The 20,280-nt window shown below is 35.6% G+C and overlaps 1 protein-coding gene across 9 annotated transcripts in view; it reads left to right on the top strand.

The window, feature by feature from the left end:
- HEPACAM2 (HEPACAM family member 2) overlaps positions 1-20,280 on the top strand; it is a 55,212-nt gene that overhangs the window by 19,827 nt on the left and 15,105 nt on the right. For 6 of the 9 annotated variants that reach the window (XM_040644267.1, XM_040644268.1, XM_008686240.2 and 3 more), the window contains 4 exons: positions 7,694-7,990; positions 18,702-18,827; positions 18,916-18,940; positions 19,033-19,070. In XM_040644267.1, coding sequence (XP_040500201.1) covers positions 7,694-7,990; positions 18,702-18,827; positions 18,916-18,940; positions 19,033-19,070 — 486 coding nt within the window. The remainder of the gene's footprint in view (positions 1-7,693; positions 7,991-18,701; positions 18,828-18,915; positions 18,941-19,032; positions 19,071-20,280) is intronic. The other 3 variants (XM_040644270.1, XM_040644269.1, XM_040644271.1) reach the window with 2 other exon arrangements.

The raw sequence follows: 20,280 nt of genomic DNA on the forward strand, positions 1-20,280 counted from the left end.
AAATGCTGAACAAGGAGGAAATTACAATTTTTCACCAAGAAATACCAGAACACCACACACTGCAAGCAACTTGCTTGAGATTTTGTTACAGTCATTAATTACATTATGTTTAACAATGGCATTATTTTTATAGCAGAACTTTTAGCTATATTTTTACAGTTCTATATAATTTTATATTCAGATGACATTGTGAAAATATTCTGTCTGCCTTAATGCTTTGACTGAGAAATAGATTCAAAAAGGAAGTATAAACTGTGCCTATCTGTATGACTAATGTATTGGAGTGAAAAATTCAGATTTGGTGCGGTCTATTTATAAATGCAGTTATCTTCTTGACTGAATAAGTTTATTCTGACATGAATTAACACTTCCATTCAACTGCAAATAGCACAAGACCTAAGTATTGAAGTTATTTAAACACAGTGAAAAAAAAAATGTGAGCAGGCAAAGAGAATCAAATCTAGGGCTATGTAGATACATCTTTATGTTATTCTTTATTACTTGGTCTAAATGGTTTACATTCACATAGAAGGTACAAATGCAAAACAAGATATTAAAGCAGCCAGATATCATCTACTGAATATTAATCCCAAGGAACCCGTCATTCAGTGTGGTGAGAGACAGCAGGCAGTGAGCTTGTGCTGGAGCATTCCTTGTTAACTGCTGATCTTTTGTTTCAACCACATTAAATTCTAGTTAATATCATGTCATTTGGGGAGTGCAGTGGAGAGCACAGTGGTTATGATCCTGAGCTAAAAATCGAGACTGCCTGGGCTAAAGCCTTGGTTCTGCCATTAGCAGTATGTGCAAGTGACCCCCTTTTTTGTGCATCAGTCTCTTCATTCCCTTTATCTCCACTGACCTTGGTATAAGTCTAATACCTGTCTCAAGATGGATGGGGAGAATTAGGTGAGATTTTTATGAATAAAGAGGTCAGTGAGTAGCACATAGGAAGAACTCAATGATCTTAGCTCTTCTCCCCCCCCCTTTTTTCTTTCTTGGGTTTTTTTTTTTTTTTTTTTTCCCTGTGAGCCAAAACTATGCTGACATAATCAGGAACATGGCAGCAAGAAGTTATGGAGAGCCTGGATCATTTACAAGATGCCTCCAAAGCGAAAACTGAAAGAATACCTTGAGAAGAACATTTTCTTTTCCAAACGTTACCAGTAGTTAACATTATTTTGTTTACATGAAAATATTTTCTTTACATCAATTTTTTTTTTTTTTACATCTTTCTGTCTCTCCATCTATTTGCCTATCTTTAAACTCTAGCCATAGATTTAAATGAAAAATTCCTGGGGGAAATTGCATGTAAACAATTACAGGTACATGAAAGTTATCATTTGCATCTTTAAATACACTTTTATTTGGCTATATAGTTTATTTTAATCTGACAAAGTGAGACTAAGACTTTTTTTTAAAAGATTTTATTTATTTGAGAGAGAGAAAGAGTGAGAGAGAGGGCATGAGCCAGGGGAGGGGCAGAGGGGCAGACTCCCCGAGGAGCAGGGAGCCCAATGTGGGATTCAGTCCCAGGACTCAGAGATCATGACCTGAGCTGAAGGCAGATGCTTAACCAACTGAGCCACACAGGTGCCCTCTTTTTTTTTTTTTTTTTTTTGGAGCGAGAAAGTGTGTGTGTACACAAGAAGGAGGCAGGGAAGGGCAGAGGGAGAGGGAGAGAGAAAATCTTAAGCAGGCTCCATGCCTAGCACAGAGCCTGATGCAGGGCTTATTGTTACAACCCTGAGATCATAAGACCTGACCTGAAATCAAGAGTCAAACACTTAACCGACTGAGCCACCCAGGCGCCCCCAATTTTTCTTTTAACAAGTTCATCCCCCAGTCTAATTATTGTCATAGAATATGGTGATACACAGGGTGTAAAGAATAAAAATGAGGGAAAAACCATAATCATACCTATAAATATTAAATATTATGCTTTAAATTCCTAAATCTTCTTTCTTATCCTGTGTTATTTTAAAGAATGAAAATATCCCCATCCAAATAAATTCAGATTTCACAGAATATGTCTTCTATTGTGGACTGAACTTTTTTCTTTACATTCTTTTAGACATAGCCTACAGAAATCTCACAGAGAAACGTCAGTCATGAGTAAAGACTAACTAACAGTAGATAGTAGGAAGAACAACATTTGGAAAATTTACAAATGTATGTTCTACTTACGCATTGTAAAGATGAATTATCTAGATGGTTTAACAACAATTATTAAGTGGTAATTGTGAATATATTATTATTAAATTACTTTCTTGACTATTTTTACATTCAAATGCAAAACTCTTCACTTAGTCAACATCTCATCTTACTGACCTTCATTCATTCACTTAGTCACTCATCCTCCTAGTTTGTTTGATTCAAAAATCAAACATCCTGGTCTTGTTTGTGCTAAACAATTATTACTTATCACATAACATATAAAAACACAACCCAGACTCATTAACTTTTTTCAAACTCATTAATTTTTACATTTTTCTTTCTATTGCTATTTTAGCCCTGTTTTATTGTTTGTTTTTGGTTTTGTTTGGTTTGGTTTAATTTGGGGTTACAATAATTAAGTAAAGTATGTAATGTAAGGATTTGTCATTTATCCTTTCTGTTGATGTGGCGTCAACATTTTTGCAATCTTTATCATTGTATACAAACTGGGAATATATGCCTTGGTTGATGTTCCTACTTCTCTTCTTCACCTGACTATACCCTCTTCTTCCTTCATAGTATCATCTTCTCCAGAAAGGCTCATCTGCCCCGACCTTGTTTCAGCTCTTCAGTGTGACTGAGAGGTTCGCTGGTATCTTCTTAGCATCTTCTTTCCTGATACTCCCTGCACTGGAGTCTTTCTGCTTTGGTCTCCAACCCCAAATAGGAGCTCTCCTTATTCATCTATGTATCCCTAGGGCAATACTTGATTAAGAACTCAATACAGATTTCTTGAACCTGACTAAAATGGAACGGATGATCTTTCTTCATATCCCTTTCAGATTCCAGTGTTACTTGATGGTGCAAGGCTAAATTCCCATCATAAGATAACAGCTTCTTAATTATAGTCCTTTGGCCTTTCGTTTAATTTTTTGTTTTTATTTTTGTTTCTGATCTTTAGCAAAGTTTCTCAATAAAAGTGTCATATTCCAATATTCCCCCATGGAGGTCCACATCATAATTTAGAATTTCAGCATTAATCAACGACTCTGTTCTTAAGGCACTGTTTCTGTGACAGCTTCCTTCATGAAAGCAGGAATTATTTTTTATTTTGGCAGAAAAAGTTTAACAGAATCTATCAAGACTGGCCATGTATGTATGAGGTTATGATGTCATAACCTAGTAATGGACTTGTTTTGAATATAACGTCAACTCAGTAATTCAGACAAATACCTACTTTTAGTCCATGAAATGTATATGCATTCCAGCTCTGTGGTAAATAATAACCCAGTAACCACTGCATTTTGTGTGCAACATATGGCACTGCTGCAGGGAAGTACTCTAAGTGATAAAAATTAAAGAAAAAAAAAAAAAGGTCATTCACAGTAAATACTTACCATCTGCTCCCAAGCAGGGTGGCAAGCAGCATCATGATGGAAATTTCGGTACTGTTCCCGCCCAGCCATAAATTGTTAAAGAGAACAGATGATATGTAATTTTACAAGTCACTTAGTAAACAGCCATTTCTGAGGCAAAAGGTTTATTCCTATTGGGAGTTCTCTGCCACAGGCAAGAAACTGAACCATAATCCAAAGTCAAAATAGAATTATCCTTCTGCTTTCATTTTCAATGTCAGAGGCCACACTGGTTGAATCACTCCGAATGTCTTCAATTGGATTGTCCATTCTCATGAATAATGCATTCAGCTGCACCTCAAAGTAAGAGATGGTCAGACTGAAGTGCTAAAAAGGAAATAACATCATAGTGTAGTAAGAAGAAAACACTGTAAGCAGCGTATAGAGAGAGGAAGGAAAGGAAAGGAAAGGAAAGGGAGGGAGGGGGGAAGGAAGGAAGGAGATGTGTGTGTGTGTGAGAGAGAGAAGTATAAAAGATTGAAAGATCATACATTGAAATATGGATATTCATTCTTCGAATGGTAAAATTATAAATGAGTTTTCTTTCCATCTTTGTGATTCTCTGAATATCAAGGTTTCCTGCAATAAACATGTATTTCTTATATAATCAGATAAAGTATGTTATATTTTAAGAAATCATATCAGAAGCAAGGAGCTTAAATGCTTCAAGGTATTAGGCTCCAAGAACTGGGAGAAATGCTTGTATGGGGGCTGGGAAAGTTTGATGGATTTGAAGCTAACTCTGAAGAACCAGATATAGCACATAATTAAGACAGAGGAGAAAAGTTCATGAAACCCAGCAAATGGGGAAGTAGCGAAATCAAAATATGCATGCATATAGGGAAGATAAGCTGAGGTTCGTTTCTTTAGAAGCATGTTTTATTTTAAACTGGAACAATATTATTAAATTAGATAATTAACCTTATTCACCAAATTTGGCAGTAAGTGACTGTGGGCTTCCTTTACAAATTGAGCTCATTCTCCAAAATGAAAGAATTACTACTTTTGAGAATACTCCATTATGTTGCAGGGTCCTAAGGCAATTCCAATTGAGGAGTTCCCAAAAAAGTTTTGAGTAATGTCAGCACACTGAAAAGAATATTACTCATTTTTATGTGTGTCAAATTATCAAGCAGTTTGTTTTTATAGTCACATTCTGTAAACCCTGAAAGCCAATGAAGGCAGAGACTTAAACTGAGTGGCTGTATTTTTATGACCACACTTCTCTTGTTTATCACTGCTTGAAGAAAATCTCTCTCAGACCTTAGTTTTTGTGCACAGACTCGGGTCTCTTGTTATTCCAAACTTTAGTTGATTCCTCCTCTTGGTTTCCTACTATGTGAACCATAACCAGTACCTACCAGTTGGTGGTCTTAATGTTCTGTCAATGGTGACAACTTGAAGGGACCCTACTGCTGCACGGGGCCTGGGAGAACAACCACAGGAATTGTGTCTGTGACACTTGGATTCCCTCACAATGCCTAGAACAATACTACGCACACAATAACATCTCTATTGATTTTGGTTGAGTGAGTGAAATAACTCTTCATTCCCATTACACAACCTACTGTTTAGTGGAATTCAGAATAAGAGGGTTCCACTTAGTACACAGTTCTGAAAGAGTGGTTTTCCCCAGAGATTGTATCATAGCCTGAAATGAGAGAGCCATATGACAGGGTTCTAGTACAGCTAGTGCAAGTGCAGGAAAGGGCATTCATTTCTCTTCACTTTAATCTCCCATCTCCTGTTCCTGATTACTTCAAATTTGAAGGTACTAACGTCTTTATTTGCCTTCTGAAATCAGGATCATCTCATGTATACATATTAATGTAAATCTATAGCTTCCCTGCAGATGTTTGTATCTTTAGGAAGTAAATACGTGTAAAGTTCATGTTCCCTAGCTAAATTTAATTTATTGTTTTGCATCTTCAGTTTCTGTTTTATCTTAGGAAATGTGTTTCCTCAATGGTAGATTGGTCAGAAAATGCTGACATAAAAGAGAACCATTCTGGGAATCTGCAAATTTAAGGTTGGCTTGCCAGTATCCAAAATAGCTTTAGCATGGCATCAAGCATTCAGAGGTATTTCAAAGGGAGAAAGAACTTTAGCAGCCATTCGTCCAGTCAGCCTTTTTGTAGCAAAGGTGAGAAAAGTGAGACCTAAAAGTTTAAATGACTTCTGAAGAACACTTAAATAATATTGAAAAATCAGGATTTAATTAGTGATAACTGATAATGACTACTGGGTAATCATTATATCATATTAATCCCTATAATGAGAGATAGTACTTTTTAAAAAAAAAAAACAGAACCTTTGAGATTAGGTATTACTGAGCAAACCATCCATAGCCTTTTCCATTGTATTAATTCCTTGAGAGTAGGAACTGTATCTTACACGTTTTTTCCTCTTATATTAAATATATTGTCTAATAGTATCTCTCAAACAAGTATTTGTCGATTGATTACTTGATCGAGTACAGAATTAATATATAATTAGACAATTTTAACTTATAAAGCTAATACTGTAGTTACACAACAAGAAAATATTCTGATATAGAAAATTATACCACATACATTTTTTTTGAAGGTAGTGTGAATGACCAAAAGCATATATTTTAGAGTTCCAGCTCTGCTATGTAAAAACTTTGGGCCATGGGAAAATTAATTTCTAAATGTCTCTTCTTTCATCTTATAATGGAATAATAACATTTACCTCATGGGGTTGCTTTAAAAATTAAATATGGTTGTGTCTGTATAAGTACTTAAAGTGCTTCCGTATGGAAAGTAGCCAATAGATGTTGGGGATGATCAGCTGAAAACTGAACACAATAATGTCTAAGCCTTAAAGTTTTTAGAATATAAACCAGAATTTAGACTGAATAAGAAAGACTTTATCTAGCTGGGAAATTTTCTCAATCTCTGTCTTTATTTTCTGAAGAAAGCAATGCGAAATACGTCTTCATCTGCAGGCAATCTGGTGCCATAGACATAGCAAAATGCCACAAGAAAATTGCAGTAAGGAAAAACACCATGAGATATCCCTGATTAAATAGTTTATTGATGATCAATGAATATTTGTTAATGATAATGAAGATATATTTTTTCCAAACAGGATTCTTTTTTTTTTTTTAAAGATTTTAACAGACAGAGAGAGACAGCCAGCTAGAGAGGGAACACAAGCAGGGGGAGTGGGAGAGGAAGAAGCAGGCTCCCAGCGGAGGAGCCCGATATGGGGCTCGATCCCAGAATGCCAGGATCACGCCCTGAGCCGAAGGCAGATGCTTAACGACTGAGCCACCCAGGCGCCCCCCAAACAGGATTCTAAGCTTAGTTTGCAGGAAAAATTTTTAAAATTCTTTAATTGTTAATGTGTCATGAAAATATGAGACACTTTTGTATCTATTTGCACAAATCTGTGCTCCGTGTGAAACTATGTATTTTATAAATATTTGCATGACCTACCCAAGAACTGAAAAGAAAAACAGATAATACTCAAAGTATGGTTGTTAATGAGAAAATAATGGCCATAATATATTTCTAATATGCTTTCAAGTGCAATTATGTTTTCAGAAAGATGGTACTTGTCTAACATGTTTGCAAATTTATCAATACATTAATTACTCAAAAGCTTAGCATACATGCTGGAGGGGAGGGGCATGGAGGGATGGGGTAACTGGGTGGTGGATGTTGGGGAGGGTGTGTGTTGGAATGAGCACTGGGTATTATATAAGACTGATGAATCACAGACCTGTACCCCTAAAACAAATAATACATTATATGTTAATTAATTGAATTTAAATTTTTAAAAAAGTGATAATGGAAAAAAAAGGCTTAGCATACAGTTATGATGGCAGTGTCTCTAAAATTATGTGCTAGGTTTCAGGGCTTTCACTAACTCAGATAAGTTCAATCACATCTCAAATAATTTCCATTGTCATGGGTATCAGAATAACACATTTTTAGGTTCTCATGATTTATTGGGAACCTAAATGAGGACCTATTTGCCCAAGTTTAATTTGAAGACTTTCATAGAAAATAAAATGCTGCTGAGCTCTCCCAAACTCTATAACTATGTTGTGATTATTTATGCCATCCCTTTATTTCTTTCTTCAATCAATGCAGATGGACCTTATGGACTTCAAGTTAATTCTGACAAAGGGCTAAAAGTAGGGGAAGTGTTCACTGTTGACATTGGAGAGGCCATCTTGTTTTATTGTTCTGCTGATTCTTATCCCCCCAACACCTACTCCTGGATCCGGAGGACTGACAATACAACATATGTCATTAAACACGGGCCTCGCTTGGAAGTTGCATCTGAGAAAGTAGCCCAGAAGACAACTGACTATGTGTGCTGTGCTTACAACAATGTAACTGGACGGCGAGATGAAGCTCATTTCACAGTCATCATCACTTCTGTAGGTAAGTGTGACATAGAAGGCAACATCCCAAGGAAACACAAATGCAAGCTGGCCTTGCTCTAGCCCTATTTTATACCTGTGTGAAAGAGAAAACTATTGTGGATTGTTGATAAACTCTAAGAAATTCTCTTTCCTGAGTTAACTAATCCATGGCTTCTATGAGTCAAAGAAAGAAACCCCAAAACAGAATGGAGAGAGACTTCAATTACTAACTCTGAGGAACTATGAAGAAAAAGAGAATTCAATAAATGACTTAAATATGCATTTATGCTTTCCTGATTTTAAAATCAGGGATAGAAGAGAAGCAGGCTACTCATTTAAATTGGCTAATATCTGCTATTGCATTAGCTCAGGTGAATAAATCTCCATGATTTGAAAATCTGGTTTTCCTACTATCTAATTTGATTCCTCTTCTTACGTCCTTCATGGGCCTCCCTTCCTTTTTCATCATTTAAACACCTGAAATTTGGAAGTTCTCAACAGGAGTCTCAACACCTTGGAAACTATAACATTTTGTAAGTCTGTGAAATTTTGCATTCTTTAGAAATCATCTGACTTTCAGAAAGCTCATCGATCCACAAAAAGTTAAGTATCACTACTTGTGTGTGTCCACCAAATTCTCATTTTTCCGAGTCTTCTCTTCTCTCTCTATAGTATAATTTTATTTTCCTATATGATTTCATTCACTCCCATGGTTTCATGTAACACTGGTGCATCCCAAATCTATATCTTTAAAGCTCTAAAACTGTATACCCAGTTCCCTTCTGGGTGTCTCCAATTTGAAATACCAGAGGCAGCATATAAGTCAAACGTATCAAAACTGAACCATCTTCTTTCCCCCCAAATTACTATTCTTTCTGTATTCCCTATTTAAGTGAATGGCCTTACTATCTACCAACCTGAACCAGATAGCTAAATGCCACTCCAGACCCCTTTCTCTTGCTTATTGCTCTGTCCATCATCCAGTCACCAAGTTTATCCATTCTCCTTCCTTCCTGCCTCTCAAACCCATTTCTTTTCTCCTTCCTTCTTAAATTTTTTCTCCTCTCCCTATCCCTTTCCCTCTCCCTGTCCTCCTCCTCATCCCCCTCTTCCACCTTGTCCTCATCCGCCACCTTTTTCTCCTTTTGCTTCTTCCTCTACTACTACTAGTTCTACTGCCAGTATCAAGTCCTTTCTGGACTCAGCTTTGCATACAAAGACAATTCAGTATCCACCTGATTTGGGATGGATCTCAGGGAACACCTGAGAGCAGGTTTGGAGTGATGGCTAGGGTGCCTGTTATTAGTGTAGGGACAAGTATGCAAAAGGTACCACCCATCAATACTTTCTCCATTGATATCTTCTCCTTCTCTGTCTTTATAACCCTAGTGCCTAGATTAGGGCCTATAATATAGAAAGAGTCAATACGTTTTGTTGAATAAATGAAGCAAGAATATAATCCTTGCAATTCTTAGTCTAAATTTTTTAATATGTGGCCTGTGGGCCATGTGCATCAAAATCACCTGGGAAGGTCTAATAATGTATTTTCATTAAGATACCTCAGACCTATTGGGTCGGGATCTTGAAGGTAGGATCTAGGAATCTGAATATTTAACAGGCATAAATATGGTAATTATGTGTTTAAGGTGTTTTGGGTTTTTTTCTCCTCTGTAGTCTTTTGAACTTATTAAAAAGCCACCAAGAGTTGTAAGACCATAGCAAAATACAAAGTAATGAAGATATATATAGTGGATAGAATCCTCCCAGGATTCCTTAAAATTGAGAGTATTCATGTTTGTGAAATCATCTGAATATACTGGAATTTATATACTGCCATGTGAGGTTGTTTTGTTTTGTTTTGTTTTGTTTTGTTTTGTTTTGTTTGTATGAAGAAAATACCACACTTTCTAGAAAAGTGCTATCCAGGTGTGCCTGGGTGGCTCAGTCGGTTAAGCGTCTGCCTTCAGCTCAGGTCACGTTCCCAAGGTCCTGGAACTGAGCCTTGCATTGCACTCCCTGCAAATCGGGAAGCCTGCTTCTCCTTCTCCCTCTGCCCCACAATCATGCTTGTGTTCTCTCTTTTTCTCTCTCTCTCTCAAATAAATAAATAAATAAAATCTTTAAAAAAGAAAAAGGAAAAGTGCTATCCAATAAAACTCTTTTCAGTGAAGGAAATATTTGATACCTGTACTAGCCAATATGGTAGCCACTACCTTCATCTGGCTTTTGAGCACTTAAATTTAGCTATGCAACTGAGGGACTGAATTTATTTTATTAATTTTAATTTAAATTAAATAGCCACGTGTGTCTGGTAGCTACCATATTGGACAATGCAGCTCTAGAATTTTTACCTGAATTTTGTGTCAGTTGGGCAGTAGATAATATATTTCCCTTACTGCTTCCCAAAGCATAAATGTGGTTAGGGTGCTATAAATCAGACACTCATTTATTCAATATTTAGCACCTAATATGGGCCAAATACTGGGATAAGCATTGAGAATGCCAACTGAAAAAAAAATTCCTGCTAACAGAATGATCACAACCTAATATGGGTAGCAGGCATGTAAACAGCTAAGGTGTATCCTTTACTTTCTATTTTACTAAATTTTTAATAGGCTTAAGTTTTTTACCTCAGTGGCTAACCAAAACATAATTTTAAAGCAAGCCATAATTAAGCATATAAAATCGTTTAGTAGCAATCTGGTTGTCATGTTAGACATGTTCCTCATGCTCATTGCAAGTGAAAACATGGCTACAATATGTGCTTATATATCTCATTGAAACCTTTCACTCTGCCTGAACTTTCTCCATTAATATTTAGCCATAGTATTTTCACAGTATCAGAAGCCCCCAATATTTGATTAAGATCTTATTACCAAGGCCCAATGACAGCTACAGTCTTTATATCAAATAATTGCCTTTTGCAAAATATAAAAAAAACCTGTTTGACCTGTACAAAGACTAGGTATTTGTTAGTATAGTAAATAAGAAGAGCAGGTGCTTATTTTTCAGAGGGATTCAGAGTTGTCAACATTAGTGACCTCTTTGTGGTTTTTAGAGCTATTTTTCAACCCCCATATGTCCACAGAACTTTAATTCAAACAGCAACAAATGGCAAAGTAAATGAGTAATATGTCTTATGTATCTGATTTTTTTTAAAGTTTTCCAAATTTAATGAATCTCTGCACTGGAGATTAAGTGTACACTAACCTACAGTGAAAAAATGAAATCACCAATTGAGCACTGACTGATCATCCACTCTGATAAGCAATCTATATTAAGATCAGTGAAAATGGGGCACCTGGGTGGCTCAATCAGTTGAGTGTCTGCCTTCAGCCCAGGTCATGGTCCCAGCGTCCCTGGATTGAGCCCCACGTCATCAGAGTCCCTGCTCAACAGAGTCTGCTCCTCCCTCTGACTCTCCACCACCGCCCCCTTGTGCTCTGTCTCTCCCCCTCTCAAATAAATAAATGAAATCTTAAAAAAAAAAAAAAAAGATCGGTGGAGAATTTGAAATAATTTTGAGGGATAAGATACCTGCCTTTGAGATATTTTCAGAACCAAGTTGTGTTTGATGTAACCAGAGTCCAGTAGTAAGAAATAGATGAACTTCTTTGTTTTTACTGAGGCAAATAATGTGGCCAACCAAAAAGTCTCAGCAATGAGCTGTAGAGAGCAACAAAGGAGTCAGAGATGACTCCAAGACCACAAATAAGGAAAGAAAATAACAAGGTCAGGAAATAATCAAAAGTTTTATTAGGTACTTTTAGTTGGGGAGAGGAAGGCTGGAGAACATGATGATTGGCTCCATGTTTCTTGTATGGGTAGGACTCAACCTGATGGTGCCTTCCACCTCATGGGCGATTTTTCACAACTAATTTGAAATATTAATTGACCTTTCTGTCTCAGTGGAGATACACTAAAGAAAACAGGGATAATAGGCAAGGTCACACAGCTAGTAAGTGATAAAATAATATCTGAATTCACATCCCTTTTTATAATCACTATATAAACTGCCTCCCTTGACAGTCTTGATTGAGAATATCAACAAGACTGGTCTTTCTAAAAGATAGATCTCATATATAGGATAGTGTGTATTTTCTCATCACCTTAACTAATTTTGTACTGTATACAAAGAGATACTCTGGTTTGTACATGACATGTGTATGCTTTCATATTAATGGGAAATTATGAAAATCTGTAACTAAAAATCATATCTAGAATATAAGTTTCAAGGAAAGACTAGCAATTAAAATGATCAATTACCACTTGTATTTTGAAAAAATCAATGATTTTATTTCTTTGATTAAGGACTTCCTTGAATGCAGGTGTCCATGCTTTAAATTTTAATGGGGTCTAAATCAGTACTGTAACATGCAACATACACAAAACGAAAATGTTTATGATCAGAATTCAAGTGTTCACATTTAATGAAGACATTCAAATATATAAATTATTGGAGTTCCCAAGAGCTACATGGCTGTAGTTTGAGATTTAGATATAATAGAAATATCTCAAATTTTCATGTGATCCTGAGAAATCTATCATTTTTTATATTTATTTCTATTGTGCATATTTTCATATAGAAGAGAAAAAGAAAATGACCCAAAGCAGGAAAACGAATTGACTAATTTCTTGTATCTAGAATTTCTTCTGTTTAAGATTTAAGGATATGTATTTCACTTTGGGCCACTGGAGAAAATGGCTGAGAAAGAACTACAGCCCTGACTTCCAGACCCTAAGACCTCAGGTGACATCCTCATGAGCATCTAGCACATGAGCATTTGGACACAGAATAACTGTGTCTGTCGGGTGGGTCCATGGAGGAGTATGGAAGAAATAGCACACCCCCCAATATGGTGCTTTCATCTCCATAGCGACATGAATCAGCTACCATAATCAGCAAACAGATTGGATGGGAGAGATCTCAGAACTCCATTCTGATCTAGGAATAGACAGGCAGACTGGTAGCATATGGCTGTCCTGTTCTGGGTGCAGTCTCTCAAACAGCAGGGCTGTGATACCATGGATACCACACCTCTTGCCCATATTTGCACTTAATATGTTATTTCATTTTATTTGTTTGCCTAAGGAGGGGGCAAATAGCATTTGCACTAGGGCTTTGGTAAATGAGTCAGTCATATTTAAATAATGAAGAGAATGGCATGCTATGAGCTAAACAGTAGAAAACTCTCTGAAAGAAAGAATGGGACTCCTGTGGGTGTCCAGAGCTGCATTCAGAATTCCTATACATTCTCTGTAGCAATAAGATCAGAACTTCCCTGCCGCTTTATTTTCAAGTTGGGGTCTGGAAGTCCATCTCTCCAAAACACACTTGCCTTGAGCTGAGACTGCAGCAACTGTGCCCCTTGATTTGATCCTTAACATATTTGGCATTTTTTATTTTGTGAAAGGGAGCAAATTTCACGTTAAACCAACTACTGAGCTTCAGAATCACAGAAGTACCTGGCAAAGAGCTGATGTATCCAAGAGTGTAACTTCACCATTAGAATGAGAAGTACTTAGAAATAATAATTATTAGCATGTTTTCAAGCTTAAGGGGGAAAAGCAACTAAGACTGTACTAAAATGTTTTTCTGCAGTTTTTCTCATGGTAAAGCACATAGCAGAAACTTGACAAGAATAAATTAGCACTCAATACTTTTTTGAGGGGCTAGGGGAATTTTGGTGAAGGCAATCCAACTATCAAGAAGTGAGAGAGCTGAAAAACATCAAGTCTGGTGTTAGAAAAGGTTAGAGGTAAAACTGGACATATAGGAGCCTACCTGCATTATAAAACCATTCTTTGATTATGAATTAACAGGAAAAAATTGAACTTGCAGCAGGAAAAAAACCTATGTACCAGTTGGAAAAAACCTATGTTCCAGTCTTAGATCTATAACTTACTGACCATGGCAAATATTTTAGTTTCTCTGAGACTATTTCTTTGTCTGTATCTATAAATGGTACTTTAATTTTTTTAAATTATTTACATTATTACTGAAATGATACATCTATACCAATAAATGGGAAAAAATGTGCATTTGGTTTTATATACATATAATGCTTATACATTTAATTGTGCATATCTGAAAATTGGCTAGCTTTGATTTTAATATTGGATCCAAAATGAGGAAATAGAGAATTTACTTGCTAAAAGTGATGTCCAAATCATATATCTTAAATTATGCTGTTCTATTATTTAGTATTTCTTCTTCTACATTGCTTTTCTATCCCTGGTGGTGTTTCAAGAGTATTCTATTTGCCTTTATCTTATTAACAACCACACCAGAGTATGGGTCCTTCTGAATTTATATTTTAGAAGTAAAATAGATTAGCTTTTGTTGAATTTCTGAAATTCTATCTCTAGGACAGTAGAGAATGTGGAAATCAGTCATACAAAGAACAATAAACCATCTGGGGATATTGAGTCTGAAGAAGAGAATTCTCAGGGGAGACATGAGAATTTCAATAAACAGTTGAGATGGCATCATGCAGAAAAAGATTTGTTAGTAGATTTGGGCTTAATAAGTGGAAGGACTTCTGTTTCTTGTATAATGATCAGGAGGAAGTGTTGGAAAGAGCACAGAATTATAGTCAGACATTATTGTGTTCAACTTTGTATCCTGGAGTCCTAGCTTTCTAATCTTTAATATGGAACTTATTCTTGTGTTTTGGAGGCCAGTGGAAGTGGCAAGCAATAAAAGTATTAATTTTGGTTAGTTGTTTTTTTTTTTTAATCTCCAAAGTCTAAGAGACAAAGAAAAATGTACAACTACCAAGTAAGGAGAGAATAAAAGAGGAATAAAATGAAATCCTGATTAATCCAAGTTAGGACAAGAAAGGAGAGATAAAAATGGAGGAAATATAGAAAAAAATAATAAGATTGTAGATACAAATGAAATATACTAGTAATTCCATTAAATGCTAATGTACTAAATATTCCAACCAAAAGACAAATGTTGTCAAACTGGATTAAAAAATACTATTTGAAGCAAAAAATATATAATTTGATGCTTATAAGATATACACCTTATATGTACGGATACTGAAAGATTGAAAGTAAAAGGGTGAACAGATAAACCATACAAATAGCCAAAAGAAAGCTGATATAGCTCTACTAGTGTCAGGCAAATTAGGTAAGAATTAGATATATTTTTTAAGGTAAGAAGTATTACTTTAGATAAAAAGTGGATGTTTCATAGGAGTAAAGTGGTCTATCCAGCATGAGGATATAAAAATTCTGAATTTGTATGCATCTACTAGCATTGCTTCAAAGCACATCTAATAAACAGCAAAAATTAACAAGAAAAATTCATAATCAGAGAGATTTTAGCATATCTCTCTCAGTAACTGATAGAATGTATAGACAAAAACTTAGTAGGAATAGAGAAAAACAATCTGTCCTAATTCCAATAATATAGAATATAACATACAACAACTGTAGAACATACCCTCTGTTCATATGACCATGTCTATGGTCATTTTTCTAAAATCTTGGCATTCAAATGATTGATATCAAACAGGGTCTGCACTCTAATTAGAGTGGACTTCAACTAAAAATCAACAACAGAAAGCAAAACTAGGAAACTTCCAAACTTAAGGAAATTAAGCAACATGCTTCTTTTTTTTTTTTTTTCCTGGTTTTACATTCTTTTTTTTTTTTTTTTTTAATGATTTTTTATTATATTATGTTAGTCACCATACAGTACATCCCCGGTTTCCGATGTAAGGCTCGATGATTCATTAAAGCAACATGCTTCTAAATAACCCATAGGTCAAATAAGAAATCTCAGTGAAAATTATAAAATATTTTGAACTTAATGATCATGAAAATACTACTTTTGAAAAACTCATGAGATGTTGTTCTATAGTAAAATTGTCTACACTTAAGAAAGTGATGAAGAAAAAATACAGATTTAATTTAAAAGTATATTGTGTCTGTAGCCATTACATTATATATGGCACAAAAAATTGAGGACATATTCTTCCAGCATCAAAAACTATTATTCACGTCATTGATGAATGTATGAAGTTCCAGTGTGTGTCATTACTTCATTTTCATCTTGTTAAATATCAACCAACATCCATGTTGAAACTATACTTGTTCATATATGATGTAAGCTATTTCTTTGCTCAATTGCATAGTAATCATAGTAGTTATTTGAAGTCTAATTTTTTCAAAATATGGTTTAATTTCACCCATGGGTGGAAAATATAAGAGTTCAGCAAAAATCAACAAATGCATTTCATGAGAATCAGTTAGCTATATGTAATTAACAATGAAGAGTATTGCATATTTTACATAACACATATTCTAAGTTATGTGCTACACTTTTTATCATTAAAATTTGTAACTTTTGTGTGTAGATATGCACATACATTTTTTTTTTTTTTGAGACTCGGTTACTGGTGGACCCACTGGCTAGTGTCATATTTACATAATATACTTCATGTAAAACTCTCTGGCTGCCAAATTCTAGAATATTAGAGCTGCAAGAGAACTTAAAGTCCCCTCACTCTAACCTCCTCATTTCACTAGTGTGACTATCAAGGCCGTCAGACTCAAGCGACTCACCCAGTGTTGCCCAGCTCTTTAGAAAGGACAAACCCTTGAAGTAGGAACAGAGTATCTGAAGAAAGGCTCAGACATCACAAAGAGATCACCCAAATGCTAAAGTAGTTCCAAACTAAAAGGCCAGCTTTCCAACAGTGGGAAAGTATAAATTATTAACAGAGAAAAGAAGGAAAAATCATCTTTCTAGTAAGTTTTTTGATGTTCCAGTGGAAATCTAGAACCAAAAATCGCCATTCTCATTCATTTTAAACCACCTTGCACTGCATTTATTTCTTCCATCCAAAGCTTAAGAGTTTAATTTAAAATATGTTTAAAAGCAATAAATATTGCACCAGTATTGTAATCCCACAGAAAGAACATTTTAAGAACACAATTCTCTGAATGTGTATCAGAAATTTATAAACTTTGCATCAGAGATAGTTAAGATTTGTGATAATGCAAAACAACCTAGCTTAACTCTTAAGGATTTAAGGGGAATATGTGAACAGCATTGTATAAAAAAATTAGAAGAGAAAATTTGATTCCCGTGACTTTTTAACTGGAATTTGGCATATGTGATCTATATGATATGAGAAAATTCTGGGAAGATTAAAAGATGAAAGTGTTCTAGGTATGTATATGGCCACAGTGAAAGAAGGGAAATAGTAAGGTTTTTTCCTTATCTTTGCTGTTAGAGACCTCAGCAGAGCCTTTATTAGAGAAGACAACACAGTACAGCCTGGATATTTATTGCAGAGCTCGGTGGCCACCAAGCTCTTCACTGCACCCAAATTTATCCAGGCTTTTTTCACCACTCCAGGTTGGAAGCAATATCCCATGACATTGACTCCCACATTAAGCTGGTCTGGGACGGGCAACTGCCACAATTCATTTCCACATCAATACCTGATTCACGTGATTCGTGGAAGACATCTATTACTCACATTTGTTGCAGGTCACAACTACTTGCCACTTTGTAGATTAACTCTATGACTAAACGTATCATAGTCTAAAAGTGGTGTTAATGTAGCCATGGTTAATAAGTTGGTTTTAAATAGCATCAAAGGGGGGCACCTGGGTGGCTCAGTCAGTTAAGCAACTGCCTTCTGCTCAGGCTCAGGTCCCAGCCAGGAGCCTGCTTCTCCCTCTCTCTGCCCCTCCCACCCACTTGTGCACTCTCTTTCTCTCAAATAAATAAATAAAATCTTCAAAAAAAAAAATAACATCAAAGGGAGGCAGCACAAAGTGTCAAGAGGCTGGGCCACATCTGGACTCCTCCCACTTATTAGCTGAGTGACCTTGGGCAAGCCTTAGCTTCCTCATCTGTAAGAGGATGATAATAATAATACTACTTCCTTATTGGTTGTTGCAAACATTCAGTGGATTAATATATATCATACACTCTTAAAACAGAGCCTGATGTATTACGAGCACTCAGCAGATGTTAGCTATTACCCCATATTTTATATAGGAATATTAATAAAAGGAATAACTTACAAAACAAAGTGAATTTTAGTTACAGCATGGGACTTTAAATATTTTATTGACAATCACACATATCCTAATTTAGGAATTAAAATTTCTTTATTAGTCAAAAATTAGTAGAGGGTATTTGAAATAAACACTTCCACTTTGGCACTTTAATTACATACTACCTGCCTAGAAAATCCACGTACCTGAATTATACTGAAAGAGTGAGATGGAAGGAAAGAGAACAATGCAGCAACTAGGGTTGTTTCATACAATGAGATCAACAGATCTAAGTTAAATGGTGGTGAACACAGCGAACACTGTTGGAAAGTATGATGTAGCTATTTGCTACATCTAGTACAGCACATCAGTATTATCCTGGGCAGCTTACCACATTTCCAATCACAGAGATCTTTAGAGAGTTTAGGCCATTGTGGTCAAATGGCTGTGTTTTCTAAAATAAGTACATTCCTTCTGCTTGGATTTTCTCATTCTCACTTGCTAACGCACACTCTCTCTCCCTCTCTCTCTCTTTCTCTCTCTTTATATATATACACACACACATACATATACACACACACAAGAAATAATATATAATATATAGGTGTGGTAATGTCCCCAGATAAAACATAAACAACTCAAACTATATAGTAATTTATTATTGATCTTTAATAAAAATATTTAAGATATGTCTTTTTATTTAGGACTGGAGAAGCTTGCACAAAAAGGGAAATCATTGTCCCCTTTAGCAAGTATAACTGGAATATCACTCTTTTTGATTATATCCATGTGTCTTCTCTTCCTATGGAAAAAATATCAACCCTACAAAGGTAGGTTAAAATTAGAAAATTAACAAATTGTTTTATATGTGTACTAAAAAGTACCTTACTATTTTTTTTTTTTTCCTCTTGGTTTTAGTTATAAAACAGAAGCTAGAAGGCAGGTAATGCATATGTTTCTACAAAAATAATTTTTTCCTGAATGCTTTATCCTCAATTATTATCACTGACAGAAATGCCTTTTTTATCTTTTCAGGCCAGAAACAGAATACAGGAAAGCTCAAACATTTTCAGGTAATGGCCATGCTGAAAGGGACTAATATCAATGTTAATAGATATGAATTAATATTGTTGATATTAATTATTATATATAATGTACTATTGATGTAATAGAATTCCCATAAGCTAATATTGATATAATACTAACAGTCCCTTACCTTTGAATAGTGCCTTCCCTTTACAAAGTGCCATCCCTTGTATTGATTTTATATAAATCATGCAAGTCTATAAAATAATCCTGAAAGGCACTCAACTCCATTTTACAGGCAAGAGAACCAAGGCTCGGAGATTAAGTCACTTGCCCACCATCACTGAGTTCTTTTGAATCCTAATCCATTGATCCTTGTATTATTTTGAAAATGCCCAGGACCCTCTCAATTTATTCATTCCTAAAGCAGATACAATGCTGGCAGCTCCATCCCAGGGAGAAGAGGAAAGGGAGGTTTGACAGCTTTGCTGCTTCTTTGTCCCCAGCGTGCCCCTCATTGCCATTCACTACTGACTCCCTACAGAGTTGTTATAAACTAACAATGGGGCTTTAACTCAGGCTTTGGAGTCACATGGAGCTGCGTTTCAGTGCCATATATGCCACTTTTTCCCAGTGTCACCTAGAGAAAACTAATTAATTTTTCCTGACCTCAACTTCCTCATCTATATAATAGAGATAAGGCCCCCCACACACACACACCAGGGTTGCTATGAGAATTAAATACAATGATGTAGGTGGAGTCCCTAATATGCCTGGATGCTTAGTGAATGTGAGTCTGCTTCCTCTTATCAAGCCCCAGAGACCATCTGGTTCCTCCCAACCACCCCATTCCCATCATTTTACAGATGATAGTTTGGGTGATTTTGATATTGCCTTATATTATATTTTGGACACATGGACAGCTATATTTAATTATGTGTTCTTATTAGTTCTGATGATCTCTGTTTTAGATCTGGCAGGGTGCAGTACGTATTATGTGTAGATTAAGAGATGCTGTGACTCCCAGGCTGAAGTCTTGGTGTGCTCTTTGGTAACTGAGAGTTACAAAGGATAAGCCTGCCCACACATGATCATTTGAATATAGAATACACTGTTCCCACATCAGGCTTTAAGAATAATTGTCCCAATTCGGTTTCAATTCTCAGCTTCAGAAGGAGTGGTTTCCAACACTGCTTAGTAGCAATATGACTACAGGAGATTAGGAAACATTAAATTGGTTTTATACACATATCACTT

This window comes from Ursus maritimus, unplaced genomic scaffold (genome assembly GCF_017311325.1).
Source record: "Ursus maritimus isolate PB19 unplaced genomic scaffold, ASM1731132v1 scaffold_3, whole genome shotgun sequence".
In the NCBI taxonomy this organism is placed as follows: Eukaryota; Metazoa; Chordata; class Mammalia; order Carnivora; family Ursidae; genus Ursus; species Ursus maritimus.